Genomic DNA, 21573 nt, shown 5'->3' with positions numbered 1-21573 from the left:
GCGATTAATATTCAAAATAGCAGTGTTTGTGTGCTGGCAGCCATCTTGGAATCGCGTGTCTGGGTTAATGAGGTTGCTCCGAGTTGGAAATCCCAATTCCGAGTTCCGGCTACAGATAAATTAATTATTAGGAAGAGAAAAACTATAGACTATAGACTTACAGACTCCAGATAAAACCAAGTCAAAAGAAAAGAAATCAACCAAAAGATGTATTCAGTGTTATGGTAGGACAGGTGAAGGGTGAGGACAGGTGAATGATGAGGACCGGTGAATTGTGAGGACCGGTGAATCGTGAGGACAGGTGAATGATGAGGACAGTTGAATGATGAGGAAAGTTGAGTAATGAGGACAGGTGAATGATGAGGACAGGTGAATGATGAGGACAGTTGAATGATGAGGAAAGTTGAGTAATGAGGACAGGTGAAGGGTGGGACAGGTGAATGAGGAGGACAGGTGAATGATGAGGACAGGTGAATGATGAGGACAGTTGAATGATGAGGACAGGTGAATGATGAGGACAGTTGAATGATGAGGACAGTTGAGTAATGAGGACAGGTGAATGGTGAGGACAGATGAATGATGAGGACAGGTGAATGATGTGGACAGGTGAGTGATGAGGACAGGTGAATGATGTGGACAGGAGAATGATGCGGACAGGTGAATAATGAAGTTAAAGCAGTTGTGACCTTTGACCCATTGTGACCTTTGACCCTTTGCCTTTAATTATAAACAGTTAATGTGAGATTTGTTTCTGCACGACACAAGAAAGAATCTTGTTAAAAAAAGTAACTCATTAACTTTTAGTCCCATTTTTTAAGAAAAATGTTTGAAAATAGTGGAACTTTTACTTGAGTAGAATATTTCAGTAACTCTTTCCTCCTGTGGTGATATCTGATGATGATGATGATGATGATAATGATGGTGGCGCAGCCCCAATCAAAATGGCTGCCATGGAAAATGCTAATAACAGGAATGTAAGAACATGTAATGATGAACTGAACTCTCTCTCTCTCTCTCTCTCTCTCTCTCTCTCTCTTTCTGTCACACACACACACACACACACACACGCACACAGCAGCAGCAGCAGCAGCAGCAGCAGCCCTTTAACCGCTTTGAGAGGAAACAGACTCACAATCAGCCACAATATGGTTTAAGAGGGAGGAGTCTATGTGTGTGTGTGTGTGTGAGAGAGAGAGAGAGAGAGAGACTCTTGAGTTCCCTCACTGGGACACTGATGTTGTAGTGGACACTGGACAGAGTGGATGGTCCTTGTATGTTCGTCATTACCTGGATGTATAATTTGTTTCCTTCATCATCATCATCATCATCATCATCTTCAGCTGTGTTCACTCAGTGACTGTCACATTGTCTGTTTATCGACGGTGGATTTGATCTCGGTCACAGTTTGTGCAGTTTAACAGAACAGGTGAGTCAAAGTGAAACGTGTTTACATGTTCGATTGTGTCCAGATGTTTCTGTTGCTCCTCCCTCTGCTGATTCTGACAGACAGACATTCATCTGCAGCCTATATTACACTTAATCTCTATTTAAAGGGCTAGTTCTGTTTTCCTGTGTGTTCTTTTATGAAGTATTGTGATTTCACACAGTAAGTGGTATTCTTACAATATCATCGATTTAAGCAGGTGAGTCTCATTGCCCTTCTGTCTCTGCTGACAGCCGTAATGTTTCTATACCTCGTATAGTTTTAAATTAGTAGTCCAATGTTTTTAAATCAGTTTATTCTGGTGCCAGGACACGAGACGGGAGGTGAGGAGGACACAAGTGTCAGGTTCTCCTCACCTGAGGGAAAGTCCCCCCCCCCCACCTCCGTACATAAATCTGTAATAGCACTTTATTCTCACATAAAACAAACATGAACACTATGTGTTCTTAACTTATGACACGAACATATCGAGCTGTTGTGATGAAAACTCTTCTAATGGATGAAATAATGAAGCTGCAGATGCTGCAATCTGTAAAACAGGGACTCGAGATTGAGTTATTATCAAGAAATAATTCTATTGATCCTGGACCATCTTTAAACCTTATTTTCTTCTTGCACTCTAACAGCAAAGACAACAATCCTTTATTTTATAAGCAACAGTGACGCTGCTGGTTAGCAGGAAACTGTAGGCGCGTGTGTGTGTGTGTGTGTGTGTGTGTGTGTGTGTGTGTGTGTGTGTGTGTGTGTGTGCCCCTCTGTGGTAGTGTGAGTGCAATGGTGGTATTTTTCAGTACAGTTTGAAACGCATTCACTCAAACTTTATCAGACTTATCAAGTTTCTTTATTGCTTCATTTCCTTTCATTTGCTTTCTTCTTCGTAAAAGACACAAAACTGCATACTTGTGATGCCACATTTCACCTTTTTAGTAGCAAAATCATCTGGGCTCAAACATCCTCATTTTATTGTGAGAGAGGCTTTTAGAGCAGGGGCCTCAAACTCAAATGGCCTGGGGGGGCCACTGAGGGGGGCTGGGCAAGTGAAAAAGACATAGAAATAAAATATTTAACATCATTTCAAAATAAAAGTGTTTGTTTTGGTATGGTCCAATAAAGATTCTACAGAATAAAGGCATTTATGAAGCAAAATTAATCTGTTAATGAAACAAAAACATGCAGAAATGACTATTTTGTGGCAGATGCATGAAATTGCACAGCAGCCCCAACGGAAAAAAAACAGAGCGGCATCTTCTCTAGAATCTGGTTAAAATGGTACGGTACGCTCAGACTGGAGCCAGACAGGCTCCGCCCACCGTCGCAGTCGGTTCTCATACAAAGTTTGACGTCTTGTCGAAACAAACAGCCCACTTCATTTCATCACAGATATCTTGTCCAAAGAGGATGTCTCACACTGTTTTTAAATCATTATCTCCACTACTGACCCGGGGGGCGGGGGGGGGGCGGGGATTTGTGTTTTTGTTGCTCCAACACAGGTGTCTCAGCACAGGTGTTGACCAATGAGAGTTGTTGTTTGTAAACCAAATAGAAAGAAGAAAAGGACAGAAATCTCTCTGATAAGTCATGTCCATGAAACAACAAGGCTTTGGAAACAGTGTCACCCAACCCAGAGGGAAAAGACTGAGTGGGAGAGCAAAGACCTCTGTGTTCCAACACAGCTGTTATCTCCTGAAATGTTTTGTAACCTCAAGACGAATCCCCTCTCAGGGAGTTCAGCCTCCACACACACACACACACACACACATGTTAGTTCAAGCCTTTTAAGGCTACTAGTTTGACGGCATCAGGGAATCTAACGTCTAACGACAACTTCAGATCATGATGGGGGGGTCATGTGATCTATCACCTTTTCTTAAGATGACATAGCAGACTTGGACACATCACCTCTCCACACACACAACGTTATGTGATGTTTGTGGACCCTGTGGAAAATGATGGATTTAAAGGTAAAATGAACTCATGGCATCAGCCGTAGCACGTGCTCCACAGTCAGAGATGAGTCCAGCGCCGAGCATTTAAGTCCAAGACAAATAAAGTCATGTGAAGCGTAGATGTGAAAGTTCTGACGATGATGTTTGATCTTCATGTTGTTTATAGCAGAGGAAGTTGTGGTTTTCTCAAAGAGCCTTTTTTTCCACTGAAAATGATTTTCGAATGAAAAAAATGTCCCTTATCTGTCCGACATTTACATAAATGTCAGCCTTAGATTCATATCTTTTGTTTATGCATTTTTCTTGACTCGCATGTTTCATCCCTCAGTTTTCTGCTTTATTTGTTTGTTGAGAGTTAAAGAAAGAGGACGTTGCACTTTGTTAATAGCCCTGTGAGTTTTTGGGGAAATGTGGACAGAGATTGGGAATTGATTTATAACACGAGTCACGCTTCTTTTATTATTATAACAGTGAAACTCACTTTATTTTTATTTGCTTTCACAGAGCAGATTAATGAAAGCAGAACAAGAAACAAAAGTAGGAAGATTAAATTAAAAACTAAAATTTAGAGGTGTAAAATATGACTGTCGAGATAAAGGGTCAGGTTATATATATTAATACAAATATAAATAGGTCTCATAAAAATGGATTATAAGAAGTTATTTAAAAGAAGATTTATTGTTTAAAATGTAGTGTATGTAGCATGACTACATGAAATACCATCAAAATATCAACCACTTTACATGAATGCAAGAATAAAGGACATGAATTGTTGAAACATGAAACACGTGTACATTATATTATTCTACATTATATTATTCTAAATTGGCAGAGAAACGTAGAACTTTTGAAAATAATTTTGTGTTTTGGTAATGGATGTTTTGATGATTCATTGTTCAGCTGTGATTTACAAATAACTATGATTGAGTTTTATGTGCAAGTTAAAGGTGCAGTGTGTAAAAATGGTGTAGACTTCTTCCGCTGATATTTTGCTTGCACAAACGTGTATATTTATATATACAGTATATGCACAAATGCTGACATGGTGACTGCAGTTAAATACGAGTCTAAATGTCGTTTGTAAATATAGCAAATGTCTGATGGTTCTGTTATGGTTCACTTCCTAAAAAGCACTTCCTCTTTTTCAGTTCTGCGCCCCTTTATATCCCAGTCTCCATCTCGGCTTCTGAGAAGTTCACGAGAGTGAAAGCGTTGAGGGGACGGAGCGGCGGAGGAGGAGGAGGAGGAGGAGGAGAGAGGACAGCGTTGTGTGTGTTTTTGAGCAGGAGAGGATGAAGGGGACTGTTTCTTGTGTCTGGACCTAAAAGATAAAACAATCATCTTCCTCATCAGCAGCAGTTTGAGCTGAGGAGGACTGAAAGTGCCTGGAGAATCTGGTGGATGTGTATGGAGTCGCTGGGGGTGGCTGCCAAGCTGCAGCTATGGTTGTTGAGTCGAGGTTTCCTGCCTCCTCATCAGTGACCTGGTCGTTTTTGTCTCACCATGCCGGAAGACCCCGTCGCCTCCGTACTCTACATCATCCTGGAGCTGCTGATTGCTGTGTTCTCTGTGCTGGGCAATGTGCTGGTCTGCTGGGCCGTGTGCCTTAACAGCAACCTGCAGAGCATCACTAACTTCTTCGTGGTGTCGCTGGCCGTGGCCGACATCGCGGTGGGCGTCCTGGCCATACCCTTCGCCATCGTCATCAGCACCGGCTTCTGCTCCAACTTCTATGGCTGCCTCTTCATCGCCTGCTTCGTGCTGGTTCTCACTCAGAGCTCCATCTTCAGTCTGTTGGCCATCGCGATCGACCGCTACATCGCCATCAAGCTACCACTCAGGTCAGTCACAGAGACCCCGCCACGCTCATGCTCTACAGATCAGTAATATGTGTCCAGATCTGTGCCGCAGGTGCGCCCATGGTATAATACACAACTCCTTATATGGACATCCTGTGGGTGTGTGTGTGTGTTTATAGGTCACATATTCAGGCTTTAAAAATGTGTTTTTTTCGTCTTCTTATGTGTTGTTGAGTCATTTTATATCTTTAATTTTCCGTTGTGATATAAAGTAGCAATAATTGTGCAGAAATTAGACAATTTTTTCTTTTCTTTTTGTTCATAAAAACAAGCCAAGTGAACGTGACGTATTTCCAAATTTCACAAATTCAATCCGATTTGAAACATTTTCAGTTCTTTTTGCTCAGGTGTGTTTATATAGTTGGTGAAAATGACATTTTTGTGCTGAAAAAAAGGATATAAGACACTCTTATAACCTCTGTATATACTGTATTTACTGTTTTACTGTGTTAAGACTTAAGATAGAATAGTGAATATTGATTGATCTCATGTGACACTAGTGACATTAGTGGTCACAAACATTTATAAACAGCATTATTAATAATTATTCATTCACTGTCTAGCACTTTATCCTCTACATGAGGATCACAGGGGGAGCTGGAGCAGAGCAGAAGGCGGGGACCCAATATCACCTTTTTTTTTCGATGCAGTCATTTTAGAGCATTTATGAACGTATGAAGCTGTTAACAACACATTTGTGCTGAGTCATGTCAAAGACGTCATTCTCCAACTGTGTAACAATAATATTGTTCTCCCAAAAAAAGAAGAAATAAACAGACAAATATCCATCCATCCATTATCTACTGCTTTACCCTCGCGGGGGGAGCTGTGCCAATCTCAGCTGACATAGGGCAATAGGTGGGGGTCACACCCTGGACAGTTCGCCAGTCCATCACAGGGACACATTCACTCTCACATTCACATTTTGGACTGTGGGAGGAAAACAGGAGAACCCAGAGAAAACCCACGCACACATGGGGAGAACATGTAAACTCCATGCAGAAAGGCCCCTAACATGATTCAGCTAAAATGCCTTTGCTGATTTGTATTTACATGTTTACAGTCTGTGCATCAGGAAGCCTGCGATATAGAGGATTTTTGGATTGGATCGTGTTTTTATATTTTTATCCGTCTGATATCCAGTGATTGTGATCAGTATCAGACAGTCACAAAACAACACAGCAGTGATTCAACATTTTCTCTGTGCTGTGATGGAAAAACTGCAGATTTTCTCTATGGAGTTTGGTATGAGGAAGGAGGAGGAGGAGGAGGAAGAGGATTAACGTTTTTAGGGATTTCAAGTGGCCAACATAATCTTACATAAGCAGGCACAGAGTGAGCCTTTTGTTAAGATTTCCTGACCATTTCCGCTGTCAGCCGTGTGCCCAGTGAGAGTGAGTGAGAGGATCCCTGTCTGCAGTAAATCAGTCATATACTGTCAATTATAATAACAATAGAACAATATTTAAAAAATGCTACTGGACTGTAGGTTTAACCAGAGATGGAAAATAATGAATTACATTTACTCTCATTACTGCAATTGAGTAAGTTTTTTGTGTACTTTGCTATGTTTTAAATCTGTTATTGAGTAAAAAAGAATTGTTTAAAAATAAATACATTTACACACTGGAAACTGGAAGAGGACAGGTGAACGATGAAGACAGGTGAATGGTGAGGACAGGTGAATGGTGAGGACAGGTGAATGGTAAGGGCAGGTGAATGATGTGGACAGGTGAATGATGAGGACAGGTGAGTGATGAGGACAGGTGAATGATGAGGACAGGTGAGTGATGAGGACAGGTGAATGATGAGGACAGGTGAGTGATGAAGACAGGTGAGTGATGAGGACAGGTGAATGATGAGGACAGGTGAGTGATGAAGAAATGTGAATGGTGAAGAAAGGTGAATGGTGAGGACAGGTGAGTGATGAAGAAATGTGAATGGTGAAGAAAGGTGAATGGTGAGGACAGGTGAATGATGAGGACAGGTGAGTGATGAGGACAGGTGAATGATGAGGACAGGTGAGTGATGAGGACAGGTGAATGATGAGGACAGGTGAGTGATGAAGACAGGTGAGTGATGAGGACAGGTGAATGATGAGGACAGGTGAGTGATGAAGAAATGTGAATGGTGAAGAAAGGTGAATGGTGAGGACAGGTGAGTGATGAAGAAATGTGAATGGTGAAGAAAGGTGAATGGTGAGGACAGGTGAATGATGAGGACAGGTGAGTGATGAAGACAGGTGAATGATGAGGACAGGTGAGTAATGAGGACAGGTGAATGATGAGGACAGGTGAATGATGAGGACAGGTGAATGATGAGGACAGGTGAATAATAAGGACAGGTGAATGATGAGGACAAGTGAATAATGAGGACAGGTGAATGATGAGGACAGGTGAGTGATGAGTACAGGTGAGTGATGAGGACAGGTGAATTGGCGTTAATTAAGATCCCTGAGTGAGTGACATTTGTGACCTTTGACCCATGTTGACTGACACATTATGTGTTTACATATTTTATTTTCTCAGCACTTTAATTTGTAAAGTTTTGCCTTTAATTATAACAGTTAATGTGAGATTTGTGTTTGTAGACCAGTGCTTTTACTTATACTTTTACTTATACTTATACTTAAGTAAAATGTGATCAAAATGTGGAATATTTCAGTACTCTTTCCACCTGTGCCTTTAACTATAAACCATTTATAAAGAACGCTAATGGTATAACATTAAAACATAGAGTGCATTTTATGAACATTTTCATTTTTGTGAAGTCCCAGTCAGCAAGGGTCTCACAATAAAAGTTCATATTTCATATGAGACATCAGTAATGTCATGTCATCTAAAGAGTGTCCTGAAATGGCATCTCCTGTGAGACCGCGTCCCCTGACAGTAATCCAGTGCATGTTGCTTTAATTGCTTATACAGACTGTGTGACTCTCTGCTAAAACCCCAGTGTAATGTGACTTTATGGCTGTTTTAAAACACTGCTCTGTCACGCTCTTTAGACTCAACATCAGCTTAGATCTAATGCTCACATTTGCTGTTTGACCACAGCTCATTAAACCTGACGACACGACTGTCGCTCTGAGTGTAACCTCATCAGAGCCGCTCCTGCTCCCACTGAACATACGTGAGGGTTTGTCTAACCCCTGATGTGTGGGGGGGGGGGGGGTTGTTTTGCAGCATTAACAATTGAACTTTGACTTCTTGAGAACGCAATAGACACAAGCCAAACATCTCAGCTGCTCTCCCACACTGTGATACTGCCGCACTCAAAATAGACTCTTCCTTTGTGGAGTCCTGAAAAACTTCTCTTGTTTATCTTTTTTCTTCAAGTTCCGGTGCCACGGAGCATTCAGGCGCGCATGTTAGAAAGCCCAGGGGCAAACTAGACACGCTAGAGCTGTAGCTGATACTGCACCACATCGTTCACCTTTCCTGGGTCTCGTGCATCCACATTAGTTGGTGTTTTTTTTTTAAATTATTCATTCCTATTGTTATTTGCTAATGGAAAATGGTCACAGTGCTGTAATATAACCATATGTATGTAATATGACATTTTATGTCAGTTATTGAATCTACTAACAATAAAAAGAATTCACAAAAATGTTTCAAAGTAAGCTCATCATCAAAGAGAAAAACAAAATATCCAATACGATGAACTTTGAACTGTTAGCTGTTTATTTCTTCTTTATTATTATGTTTTTGAAATGGCTTCTTATGGATCGGCACAAATGACTGAAGACGGACTGAGTCTGACTGATGTTGGCATTTGAAGATACTCAAAGTTAGGATGTTGGTATCAGACAGAGACTTCAGTGTCTACCATGCAACGCTTATTTAAGGACGATAGTTTGCAGTTTGGATGAAGCTGATGTTTGTGATTTTCTGTCGTCTTCCTCCTCAGGTACAACAGTTTGGTGACAGGCCAGCGAGCCCAAGGCATCATCGCCATCTGCTGGGTTTTATCCATCATCATCGGCCTGACCCCGATGATGGGCTGGCACAAAGAGGTCGAGCCAGTGTCACCGAAAGCTGCCGACAACAGCACGTGTCTGCCCGCTCAGATGAAGTGCCTGTTTGAGAAGGTGGTGAACATGGAGTACATGGTCTTCTTCAACTTTTTTGCCTGTGTGCTGATTCCTCTGCTGCTGATGCTGGCCATCTACCTGCGTATCTTCATGGCCGCTCGTCACCAGCTCAAACTGATTGAGTTGAAGGCGTTTCACGGCGAGAAGTCTCGCTCCACGCTGCAGAAAGAGGTGCAGGCGGCCAAGTCTCTGGCCATCATTGTGGGGCTGTTTGCCGTCTGCTGGCTGCCTCTACACATCATCAACTGCTTCACCCTCTTCTGTCCTCTATGCGTTCGTCCTCCGCCCTGGATCATGTATTTGGCCATAATCCTCTCTCACGCCAACTCTGTGGTCAACCCCTTCATCTACGCCTACAGAATCAAGGAGTTCAGACTGACCTTCCGCAGGATTATCCGCCGCCACATCCTGGGCCAGCAAGACATGTTTGAGAGTGGCAGCAGTAAACGCAACTCCACTTACAACAGCATCACAGACTCCATCAGACTCAAGGCAAACGGCCTCAGCTTTCAGTTCTTCACTGAACACAGTGGCAGCAGTAGCTGTGAAAGCTCCTGCCACTGTCCCACTTACATCTCTGCTGTAGGGGGAGGACTGGTGGCGGTGTCCCGCCCCCCTCTCTCAGTCATCATCTCCCACTGTCCTAAAACAGACCTGTGTCCACTGCAAGGCCTCACACAAACTCAGATACCAGAGGGTCATCATCATCATCATCATCTACAGTTCACAGAGCAGCAGCAGCAGCAGCAGCAGCAGCAGCAGGACTGCAGTGAACCAGTCGTCATGGAGGACAAAGACCTGGTCTCGTCACTGTTCAGGATCAGACAGGCAGGACAGGAAGTGCTGCTTCAGTGAGGTGGCAAAGGTGTCCTGACGCGGGAGGGATTTATAGTTGTTGTCAGGTTTAGATCTGCGACGGTAACGTTTGTGCAGATAATAAAGGACAGCAAACACTCACTAAAATAACTTCTTCAACACATCGAAACTGACTGCAAGATGTTTTTCTTTGAAAATGATTGACAGATTAATCGATTATGAAAATAATGCTTCGCTGCAGCTCTAATTTCAGATTCTGTTGATAGTTTTCCCTTAAATTAAAACATAAAAAAAAACATTTTAATGTGTGTAATGACAGAAATGGACCTCTCATGTTGAACTCCTGTGCTCGATCCTCACCATCCCATCCTCAGCGGTCTGAACAGAACAGATTCTCCCTGTGTCTCTCGTCTTTCACTGCTGCATGAGCCACAAATCTACACACGACCCGCGTCCTCTCAATAATGGAGAGAAGAAGTAGCACGGACGTGGACACAAATGCGTCAGCGGACGATTTGGATCACGCAAGGACGAGGAGGCTCAAAGTGACGCCATTTCATTCAAGCAACAATTATCAAAAGTGCGGACAGAAAGGATGTAATTTTTCTTTGTTAGTGTAACAAAAATGTGAACGACACATGGATGGTGGCCTCTATATATATATATATATATATATATATATATAAAAGACTTATTTCTAAGGCTACAATAACTGTACTATATTTCATACACTGTCACAGACCTACATCATCTTAAATGTTACACACTGGACTAAGAGTTCAGTGAAAGACTCAGCAAAGCTCAGCTAATAAAGAAGAGAGTGGAACTCTATTATTATTATTATTATTATTATTATTATTATTATTATTGTTGTTCAACTTTGTTTAATTGTCAATGAAATGAATATACTGTAGTTTGTGAGTAAAGCCTGACAACTCAATTATTGACAGATCACATTAAGCCACTACCATGACTCATGAGCAGAGCATTACAATCCTTTTCTATAGCTGAGCCTCATCCCTGCAGGATGTTAATGATGTTTTGCATTATATTTCAAGTGTTTTTTTTTTTTGCCATGTATTTACAACGAACGAGTTCTGATTATTAATATTTCTGGGCCGTCTGTCGTCTCTATTTATACTGAATAAAACCCAGGACAGGACAGGTATGATGTGTGTGTCAGTAGCACTGTAAAAACCTCAGCGTTGGTCACGTGATGCTGATCGGTGACCTTGTGTTTGCTCCGTGTGATCATGTGACTTGACTGTGCGCTTATTTAAGTGAAATTCACGAAGATGGTTTTGAAAGATGCTGTTTGTAAATGATTACATTTTAAACTAAAATAAATAAACAAACTCAGTTCTGTCTTTGAATAAATCACCGTACTCCTCGTCGTGCTCATTCAGGAAAGCGCTTTGTGAAGCAGTAAAAGCGTTTGTGCGCATCTTTATTTTGGCAGCTCTTATCCACGTCCCCATGTGAGTTCAGGTTACATACATAACCCAACGTCTCCCTTGGGTTGTGTTGTGTTTTCTTCGTGATTCGTCGCAGAAACTCTGTGATCCCTGCACACACTGCTGCTGCATCTTGTCTACTCAGCTGGATTGGAGCAAGGTTATGGTTCCTGGCTATAACAGCTGTATTAAAAAAAAAACAACTCACGTTTTAGTCTAAAAGAACATGAAATATTAAAAGAATAGTGAAATCTAATAAGACGATGGTAGCCTTTGCATACCAAAAAGGATGGAAACATCTTTAAAGATGATTGCTGTAACCTTTTTTGTTCAATTCAGTGTTTGAGAAGTCATCGTTGGACAGTAGCATCTTGAAATGTGCAGTTAGTTAGGAGGTCCAACATTTGCATCGCTTACCTAGTGATTTGAATGTGAAATTAGTGAGAGTAAAACTTGTGTGGTGGGGGTTGTTTTTCTGAACTGAAGCACAGCAGAACAGTGTTGGGTTGGGCTTTCAAACATACAGACAATAAAATCTCCCTTTTCCTTCAGCCAGTCTTGACATCATTGTCCAACCAGTGGCTATTAAAGTGTTCATCTGTGTCTGTGTAGGGACTCCATGGATACAAGAAACAGCAGCAGCAGCAGCAGCAGCAGCACCAGGTCCTTGTTCTGGTGTTTTAAAGACCGCAGCTTTGAAAAGGAGAAGATGCAATGTGTGTGTGTGTGTGTGTGGTCCATGCCACTGAAAGCCTAAAAGCCTCAGTCCCCACACAGCTTCAGCAGCTCCTGTTGTGTCCAGTCCAAACTCTTTGGAATAAACTGTTTTTTGGACCAGAAAATGTTTGTCACGATTCTGTTCGGAGGTCAGTGAAGTTCATCGTTAGATTTATTCTATCCATCTATTAATCATTGTGGCTGTTAATAAAATATAGGATAAAGTGTGCTATTTTAAGTTTATTGATTTAGTGATGTAAACAGGATTAAGACGACCTGTGGAAGTTCATCATCAGAATGAGGGAGAAAGGTGATGGAAGTGACTTTGAGACGAGCTCGTCTGAGTATTTGTGAAACTTCGGAATCTCCCGGGATTTTTATCTCTAGGGTTTACAGAGACATTCTGAAAAGGAGAAAATATCCAGCGAGCTGCATTTCTCTGGGAGAAAATGCCTCGTTGATGCCAGAGGTCAGGGAGGAATGACCAGACTGTTGTGAAATAACAGAAAAGCAGTAACTCAAATAACCATTTCTTACAACCGAGGCAACTTAGTGGTGAATCCGGTGTACCTAATAAATTGGTGACTGAGTGTACATACAGTAATAACCATGTATTTAAATGTCTTGACAGACGGCAGGATGGAAATGTACAATCTCAACTGTCGGCTGATTAACTTCATCCACCACTTAAAGGAGAGGTGCAGCCTGGACTTTAAAGGTGAACCTTTTAGAGTAAAGTTCTTGTCTCTGCTGTGGTCTTTATTTATCAGTCTATCTTTTATATATGTGTATATTATATGTGTGTGTGTGTACTGTAGAGTGTGTGGAGCTGATGGACAGCAGTGGAGCAGTTATGAACTTAGAGGAGAAGCAGCACAGTGACACTCGGGCCAGCAGCGTGCTCACACAGAGACAACACTACGTGCTGCTGCGGGTCTGCCGTAAGTCTGTCTACTCCACCATCCATCCATCCATCCATCCATCCAACCAACCATCCATCCATCCATCCAGACTCTAGGGGACCAGAGTCTTTTCTGTGACAGTCCTGAAACAGTGCAACTATATTTTTTCTGCCACTCTTAAAAACCTATTTATTTACTCTGGCTTTTAATACCAGCCTAAATGCTCTTTTAATTCATTCATTTATTTATTTATTCTTATTTTAATGGGTGCACGTCTTATTTTCCCTCCTCTATTTTATGTGTTTCCATTGCTGTGTTTTTTTTCCTCATTTTATTTGCTTTTTATTTGTTCTTATTACTTTACTGTTTCCGTTAACTTCATATCAACCTTAAAAAAGCCCAAACATGGGTTGTTGTTAAATGTGCTTTAGAAATACATTTGACCTTGACCATGACATCAGCATATAATGGATCTAGCTATTATATCTAATATTATAATAATGTGCAATCAAGAGCTGCTGGACAATGTGAATTTCCCATGGGGGATCAATAAAGTATTTATCTATCTCTCTGTCTAATGTAATGATCAATAACCAGCCAGATGCATCATATTAATTAGTTTAACTGTCCTGAGTTCTAAGATATCTTTAGAATAATGTGTGTCTCTTTCTCTCACTGAACTTTGTAAACCACTCATTCACCTGCACCAAAGTCACCAAAGTCCACAGAGGAAATCATCATTTCATCTTGTATTCAACTATCCTTTAATTTGCCTTTACTAATAAAAGCGTGGCTTCTCTCCAGGAGACGATGACACTGGGATTCGGAAATATGTGTCTCTCTTAAACAACTGCAGTCAGAGTCACCTGGAGTTAACAGGTAAATAAATCCACGCATCACAGTAAAGGAACCAGACAAACGGCTCTCTGACGCCTCCTGTTGGTCAAACACATGTCTGCAATTTGAGAAAGCTCTTGACACGAAAGCAAACCGATGTCTCCTGGTGTAGATCTGCTGAGGAAACTGTCAAACCTCAACAAGGAGGGGGACAAACGGGTCAGAGGAGGACGGACACACGGGAGCAAACCTGGCAACCGAACCAGGAGCAAGACCATCTCTGCAAATAACAAGAAGAAATCAAATGAATGAAATAAGCTGTGTATCAGTCACTACACACTCAAGACACAAAGGTGCACTGAACACACTGAACCAGGTACAAACTAACAGAAACATGAATGAGTGACCCTGGTGTGTGTTTGAATAGTTTTTACATAATAACACTGACCTCAGGTGGTTCCTTGGACTTTGTACCAACCACCAGTTCCACCTCTTGTTCTTAGGGGACCAAAACAATTTTCGCCTCTTCTGTTTAATCTTTATGCGTCAATGGAAAACTACTGCGAACAAGAGAACAATTTCATATGTGCGACTGTAGGACGGTGGTGTTGTTCTGATATTGGGAGTCACCTCCCCCTGCTAATTTGGACTCAAAGTCATACATAAACAGTAAAGGTTCTGTGTTTATATTGTGCTGCTTTACACTACAGTTTTGCCATTCACCCATTCATACTTGTTCTATCACACATTCATTCACACACTGTCAGTACAACAGTCAGGAGCAACCAAGGGTTAAGTGTCTCTTGCCCAGGCTCACATTGGCCTTAAATTAATGGAGCCTCAACCTTTTAGTTGAAAGACAACTCACTCTATCACTGATCCATAATTACCCCAATATACTGTATATGTATATATATATATATATATACATATATATATTAACAATATTTAGTGCTGTGCTGTATTTATATTCTTTTGTAGGAAGCCTATACCACACTTATTTGTGACACCTAATGGTGAGACTGCAAATCACAACAAGGACAATGCTGACCTCCAAATCAGAAAGCACATACAGTATACAGTATTTCATCTACACTTTTTTTATTATCTAATTAAGAAGGATTTCAATAGTTGTGAAGAAATGATGTGTATAACTAAAACTTTCGCAAACTATCAATTGAGCAACCGAATCAGAAAATCAAAATACACAAATAAAATGTTGTTTTAATCATTCAAACATATTGTATTTTATTTGTGATTTTTTATTAGCGAGGGAGCTGCCTGCTGATTGGCTACTGCGTTTTTGAGCGACAGCTCAATGGACCGGAAGTAGTTACGGGTTTGGAGTTGCTGTCCGTCTGGAATTCGTTCCCCAAGTTTTCCCCGTCAGACTGTTAGTTATTATACAGTTGACAATGCTAATATCTCAAAGACAATCTGACAAACGTTATATACTCAAAAGTTTTTTGTCATATGTCGACGGGGACAACTTGGGGAATGAGTTCCAGACGGACAGCGACTCCAAGCCCGTTGACTGCTTCCGGTCCATTGAACCTGTGGTTCATTTTTGTTTGCTTCTTAAAAAGTGTTGAAATAGTATTGACACAGATCGAATTCCATATTTTCTGAAGCTGCTCTATCGTGAAATTACTTTATTTTACTTAGTGAAAGTTCTCCATTCACAATTCTAAAAAGCTCCCCGTCTCTTTATCGTGGACTGTTCTGGGGTGAACCAGGGCGCGGGAGCCCCCTACTGGCGCTGACGGGTAAGGATAAGATAAGGATCTAAAACAGTTGAGGACAGAAGTAAGAAAGAGAGACAGTGACGGACAGGAGTGAACTGTTTGAGTCCACAGACGCCACAGTCATGTCCGCGTGTGGTGACTTTGAGTCTCTGGAGGAAAGTCTGCAGCGCCACCTTCCTGCAGCTGACCTCGCTGAGGTGAAGCGTATTCTGTTCGGGAAGGAAATAAAGTGAGTGCAGTGTTTTTTTTTTGTTTAATTGCAATAGAGCAGATCTTTCATGTCAAGTTACTCAAGTTACTGCCACTGCACTGTTGTTGAACAGTTTGTTCTGAGTCAATTATTATTGGGTGCAGTGGACTTTGGTCTCACATCAGTCGCTCACATGTTCAGGGGGAAAAAAGTTAAATGTAACTTTATGTTCAAATGTAGCTTTATGATTTGAAGGTGTGTGATGTGGAACATGAAATCAAACTAATGTCATGCAATAAGACCAACATACTACAAATATAACAATAATATATCAAATAAACCATTCAGTAAGTCATGTCCCCCCCCCCTCAATGGCATTTGAAAATAAATCAATCTCATTCTTAAAGAGCCAACATAACATATCTCTCAAAAACGTTATTTTCCTCTGTTAACTCTGCACCACAGCATTTAAATCTTAAATCTTAAATCATCTTAAATAACCTTTAGATCACATAAACACTGTTCTACAGGGACACATTTATACCTGCCTGTGAAAGGGTACACGTCCATATCTGTTCTCTCTTTAAATTAAACCTTTATAAGGGTCAGTAGAGTTCCATCCATCCATTATCTATTATCTACCACTTTATTCACCTTTAATTTGAACATATCATCTCCAGATCTTGTTAACTGTATGAACATTATGTCCACCAGTTTCTCTTTGACTGGATTTACTTTGCATGTGCAAGTTTTTCCCCTGGAAATATTATTTAAAGTGTAGTTACTTAAAAAAAATAATAAAAGCCTTGATTCATCTGTATCTTAACATCAACTCTTATGTTGTAACTCTTATTTTGTATATACTGTATATATATATATATATATATATATATATGTATATGATTATGTGAGTTTGCACAAGTTTCACCTCTTCAAACTAAAGTTATGGGCTGCTGTAGCAGGTCAGTAAACAGTAATAATCAACTGAAGCTTAACTTGAAAAACAAAACAAAACAAAATTTACATTGCAGAGCAAATTGCAATCATTAGTTATTTATCAGGAAAGTTTCAGTTTGATATTTCCCCCTCACGGTGTGTGTTACAGGACACTGGAGCTCCCAGAATGTGCTGTAGAAGCTGCCTCTCAACATGACTTTGAGCTGAAGGGTTACAAGTTTGAAGCTGCACTGGAGCAGTTGAGGCCGCCCCGGAGGATCAGGGTGGGACTCGTACAGCACCGCGTTGTTCTGCCGACCGACGCGCCCATCCTGGACCAGGTCAGGACCAAAACTCCATGTGCTCGGCCTCAGAGAGACGAGATGTTTCCTCTTCGCTGTGTAACTTGTCTGCTCCACAGATCAATGCCATGCACAGCCGGGTTGGTGAAATAGTGGAGGTCGCAGCCAAGTGTGGCGTGAACATCGTCTGCTTCCAGGAGACCTGGAGTGAGTTTTCTCATGCGTCTTAAATACAGACGTGAAATCACGAGATGTTCACATGTTCCTGGTTTAAAAAACCCTGCTCTGTTCCTCCGTTCACAGCCATGCCTTTTGCTTTCTGCACGCGTGAAAAAGAACCATGGACGGAGTTTGCAGAGTCTGCTGAAGAGGGAAACACCACGCGCTTCTGCCAGGAGGTGAGAGCAGATCACGCAGGCGTGCTGCACTGACACGCGTACGACTCGCATCTAAAATCACGGCACTTCTCTTATTAGCTGGCCAAAAAACACAACATGGTGGTGGTTTCACCGATTCTGGAGCGAGAAGATCTGAACAACACTCTGTGGAACACGGCAGTGGTCGTCTCCAACTCTGGAAATGTGCTGGGAAAGAGCAGGAAGAACCATATTCCCAGGATTGGGGACTTTAATGAAGTCAGTGGGGTTTCATACGACCTTCAAACTATACAATCCTCAGTGTCTGTGTAGAATCAGACTGTAAACTGCTGTGTTCACTTCCCTCTGCCGCTACAGTCAACTTATTACATGGAGGGCGACACCGGCCACACCGTGTTCCAGACAGCGTTTGGCAAAATAGCCGTGAATATCTGTTATGGGCGTCATCACCCTCTCAACTGGTTCATGTACAGCATGAACGGAGCGGAGATCATCTTTAACCCGTCAGCTACTGTTGGAGCACTCAGGTAATGAAACACTGCAGACCAGAGTTTCCCAAAGATCAAAAAACCCAGATTCACAACAAGAACAAAGCTGCACATCGGTTTCTGTCTGTACATGTTCTGCCATTGTTTGTATAAAAACCAAAGGGTTGAAGGTTTGAATCCCTGCCTACTCTCACACCTGTGGTATCATAGAAGCTGGAGATCAGACCCCTTTTGGAACGTATTATTATGAATCAGTCACCTCTGACCTCAGAACTGCTGCTCCCTGGATATTTACTCTTTTTTAGGTATCTAATAAAGGCCAAAAATATCTTTAAAAAGTGACTTAAATCACATTTCTTCTTCTTCTTGCTCAGTTTGAACATTAACTGATTAGATGTTTGCAGTTGAACACATGGACACACTCACTCTCCTTTATCCTCTGCAGTGAGCCCATGTGGCCGATAGAGGCCAGGAACGCAGCCATCGCTAACCACTGCTTCACGTGTGCCATCAACCGCGTTGGGACGGTGAGTCCACTCTCGTCACGTTCTAGAGGAATTATTCACACCACGTGGAAGGACGTTAGTCATCTTTGCTTTCTTGTGTTTAATGCAGGAGCATTTCAAAAATGAATTCACGTCAGGTGACGGAAAGAAAGGTGAGAGATGTGTTATTTACTTCAATGTAGGAAGTGACTTGTCATTTCATTTCAAACACAGTGTTGTTTCGTGAAGGTGTCTGTGGGTGAGTCTGAAATGAGTATGTGCATTAATAAATATAACCTCGATGTTCATAAGCAGTGATCGATATAAGCCTCTAATCACTGTAAGAAAGTGAGTAATAAGTCAGTAAAGTTTGATATAATTATCTATTTACCACAAGTGAGAATTATTTTCTCATTATTATGCATTTTCTTTTTTCCATGGCAGTTCATATTCTATTAAAATGTAGGTTTATCTTTTTGGTGAGATAAAATATTGTAAGTATAGTTTTAGAATGAAACTTGTTGCTAACCCTCAAAATGTCTTTTTTGCTTATTTTAACCATAAAAGGGTCAGAAAATGTCCTGTAACTAAGTGCTTTTGTCCATTTTTCCAGAATAACATCCAATATTTGGCCGTTATTTACGATTGACTGTATGTTAAAATGTAGTGTTTTAACAATTTAAAATGAAGAAAAACAAAAAGGTTTATTTAGAAAAACACTGCAATTGTACACGAATACCAGATTCTGCATGTTAAATTTGAAATTGAAACAGTATAAAACATATTTAAAATGAGTTTTTGTCTCAATGTGCAAAAACAGGCTAAAAAATTTAAATTTTGTACAGGCGTTCTTCCAGCGCTCTCCTCTCTGGCGACAAAGATGCTGATTTGTCGGCTTCCTGCAACAGCCCGAGTGAAATTACCGTAATAAACATATGACATATGACATTTGACTTTGACGTGCAGCTTCTCAGCTTTCAGAAACCCCAGGGATTTTTCTGATAGCACAAACTGTTGCGTAATTATGATGATGCAAAGTATTATACGCTCGGTGTTAAAGGGTTAATCCTAATTATTGGGTTAGGTGAACAACACTTACACTTTTTCATTCACTGATTGGTTTGTTGAAGGTGGATGTTGTATTTGGTTTCTTTAAATACCAGTTAAATAACACATATATACTAAGATATTAACTAAGGTACAATGTGCTAAGAAAAAAATTTAATTAAAGAAAAAGGAATAAAGATAATACACTGTTAACGATTTAGCTCTGTGTCAAATATACAAGAACTGTATAAATCAGTACCAATATAAAGTATAAAAAATATAATTTAATCCATACATTTAAGTTTGAAATAAATACAAATGCAGCAGTGATTTTTTTTTTCCCCCCACAGCTCATCATGACTTTGGACACTTCTATGGATCCAGTTACGTGGCTGCTCCTGACGGCAGCCGCAGTCCGGGCCTCTCCAGGACCCGTGACGGGCTGCTGGTGGTGGAAATGGATCTCAACCTTAACCGTCAAATCAGCGATAAATGGAGTTTTAAGGTCAACTCAGCGGAAGTGTCTCTTCATGTCTTACTGTGTATTTGTGTATGCGTTAAAGTGTAGTGTGGTAAATGCGGTTATAGCTGTGAAATACTGCGCTGATGTAAATGTACTCATGAACCTTCTTGCTGATAAAGAAACACATTAATTGTATTGGAATTAATTAGAATATTTGTTCCTTTGCTCAACAGTTTAAAATGACAATAGCACATCAACTCTTCTGTGCTAATGTGTCTTGTACTTGTCTCTGTCTGCAGATGACGGGCAGGTTCGCTGAGTATGCAGAGGAACTGACTCAAGCTGTGCGACCTGACTTTAAACCCAACATAGTGAAGGAGTAGAAGACAATGACCATTTACTGTCATCCATTTCACAATGTGTTCATTACTCCATCAATGTTTCAGATTGAGCCTTTGTGTCTTTATCTTGATTTATTTGTTGGATTATATTAATTTACATTGAATAAGAGGAAACATAGTGTTCCTACAACAACATGAGATTAACACGCAGCACAATCTCCCATTCTAATGAGTCTCTTTTTAACTATCCATTTAAATTAAAACTGTTAAGGCGGATCAGAAATAGGTTAAACCATGAGCAACAACATTAAAAAGATGGACTTTTTAGTGACTCTGTGTGTCTGTCTGTGTGTCCGCACTTGCCAATATGACTAACAGAGGCTGACAAAGCTTGTTGCGTGAATAGGGTGAAGTCTGCCATCTCTGATTGCCTTGTTTAGTATGTCGTCCAAAATGTGACAAAAATGTCATAGTTAAGTATGTCGTCCAAAATGAGACAAAAAAGTCATAGTTTAGTATGTCGTCCAAAATGTGACAAAAATGTCCTCGTTTAGTATGTCGTCCAAAATGTGACAAAAATGTCATGGTTTAGTATGTCGTCCAAAATGTGACAAAAATGTCATAGTATAGTATGTCGTCCAAAATGTGACAAAAATGTCATCGTTTAGTATGTCGTCCAAAATGAGACAAAAATGTCATGGTTTAGTATGTTGTCCAAAATGAGACAAAAAAGTCATAGTATAGTATGTCGTCCAAAATGTGACAAAAATGTCATAGTTTAGTATGTCGTCCAAAATGAGACCAAAAAGTCATAGTTTCGTATGTCATCCAAAAAGACACCAAAAAGTCATAATATAGGATGTCGTCCAAAATGTGACAAAAAAGTCATAGTTAAGTATGTCGTCCAAAATGTGACAAAAATGTCATCGTTTAGTATGTCGTCCAAAATTAGACAAAAAAGTCATAGTATAGTATGTCGTCGAAAATGTGACAAAAATGTCATGGTTTAGTATGTCGTCCAAAATGAGACAAAAAAGTCATAGTATAGTATGTCGTCCAAAATGAGACAAAAAAGTAACTAATATTTGATGCGTAAAGAGAATCCTAGCTACTTTGCGAGACCCTCATTGAATA

The 21573-nt window shown here is 40.6% G+C and overlaps 3 protein-coding genes across 4 annotated transcripts; all 3 read left to right on the top strand.

Annotated features, from left to right (window-relative positions):
• Nucleotides 1-1113: 1113 nt before the first annotated feature.
• On the top strand, nt 1114-11520 carry adora2aa (adenosine A2a receptor a). Its single transcript, XM_058635242.1, has 3 exons — nt 1114-1426; nt 4539-5231; nt 9156-11520. The coding sequence occupies exons 2-3, from the start codon at nt 4894-4896 to the stop codon at nt 10192-10194; spliced, it is 1377 nt and encodes a 458-aa protein (XP_058491225.1). The 5' UTR covers nt 1114-1426; nt 4539-4893; the 3' UTR covers nt 10195-11520.
• Nucleotides 11521-12387: 867 nt separating this feature from the next.
• On the top strand, nt 12388-14937 carry LOC131464540 (uncharacterized protein C22orf15). The gene is made up of 5 exons (XM_058637064.1): nt 12388-12475; nt 12958-13044; nt 13145-13275; nt 14017-14107; nt 14238-14937. Exons 1-5 carry the CDS (start codon nt 12451-12453, stop codon nt 14375-14377), a joined length of 474 nt encoding a protein of 157 aa, XP_058493047.1. The 5' UTR covers nt 12388-12450; the 3' UTR covers nt 14378-14937.
• A 490-nt stretch (nt 14938-15427) lies between these two features.
• Nucleotides 15428-20764, top strand: upb1 (ureidopropionase, beta). 2 transcript variants are annotated; one of them, XM_058636227.1, is made up of 11 exons: nt 15428-15831; nt 15922-16039; nt 17106-17277; nt 17358-17445; nt 17542-17636; nt 17715-17873; nt 17973-18142; nt 18549-18630; nt 18719-18761; nt 19986-20140; nt 20398-20764. In XM_058636227.1, exons 2-11 carry the CDS (start codon nt 15933-15935, stop codon nt 20479-20481), a joined length of 1155 nt encoding a protein of 384 aa, XP_058492210.1. In that variant the 5' UTR covers nt 15428-15831; nt 15922-15932; the 3' UTR covers nt 20482-20764. The 2 variants fall into 2 exon arrangements, with proteins under 2 accessions (XP_058492210.1, XP_058492209.1); XM_058636226.1 differs by lacking the exon at nt 15428-15831 and having other exon boundaries at nt 15853-16039.
• The last annotated feature ends 809 nt before the right edge of the window (nt 20765-21573 follow it).

Source organism: Solea solea, chromosome 8, assembly GCF_958295425.1.
Source record: "Solea solea chromosome 8, fSolSol10.1, whole genome shotgun sequence".
Taxonomy (NCBI): domain Eukaryota; kingdom Metazoa; phylum Chordata; class Actinopteri; order Pleuronectiformes; family Soleidae; genus Solea; species Solea solea.
Note: the sequence above shows the minus strand (reverse complement) of the source record. Positions and strands in the feature narration are given on the sequence as shown.

Coding starts and splice junctions, on each gene's coding strand:
- adora2aa (XM_058635242.1), top strand. CDS start 4,894: ATGCCGGAAGACCCCGTCGCCTCCGTACTCTACATCATCCTGGAGCTG. Junction 5,232..9,155: donor GCCATCAAGCTACCACTCAG/GTCAGTCACAGA, acceptor CTTCCTCCTCAG/GTACAACAGTTTGGTGACAG.
- LOC131464540 (XM_058637064.1), top strand. CDS start 12,451: ATGTTTGTCACGATTCTGTTCGGAG. Junction 12,476..12,957: donor TGTCACGATTCTGTTCGGAG/GTCAGTGAAGTT, acceptor ATGTCTTGACAG/ACGGCAGGATGGAAATGTAC. Junction 14,108..14,237: donor GAGTCACCTGGAGTTAACAG/GTAAATAAATCC, acceptor CTCCTGGTGTAG/ATCTGCTGAGGAAACTGTCA.
- upb1 (XM_058636227.1), top strand. CDS start 15,933: ATGTCCGCGTGTGGTGACTTTGAGTCTCTGGAGGAAAGTCTGCAGCGC. Junction 16,040..17,105: donor CTGTTCGGGAAGGAAATAAA/GTGAGTGCAGTG, acceptor TGTGTGTTACAG/GACACTGGAGCTCCCAGAAT. Junction 18,762..19,985: donor GTCAGGTGACGGAAAGAAAG/GTGAGAGATGTG, acceptor TTCCCCCCACAG/CTCATCATGACTTTGGACAC.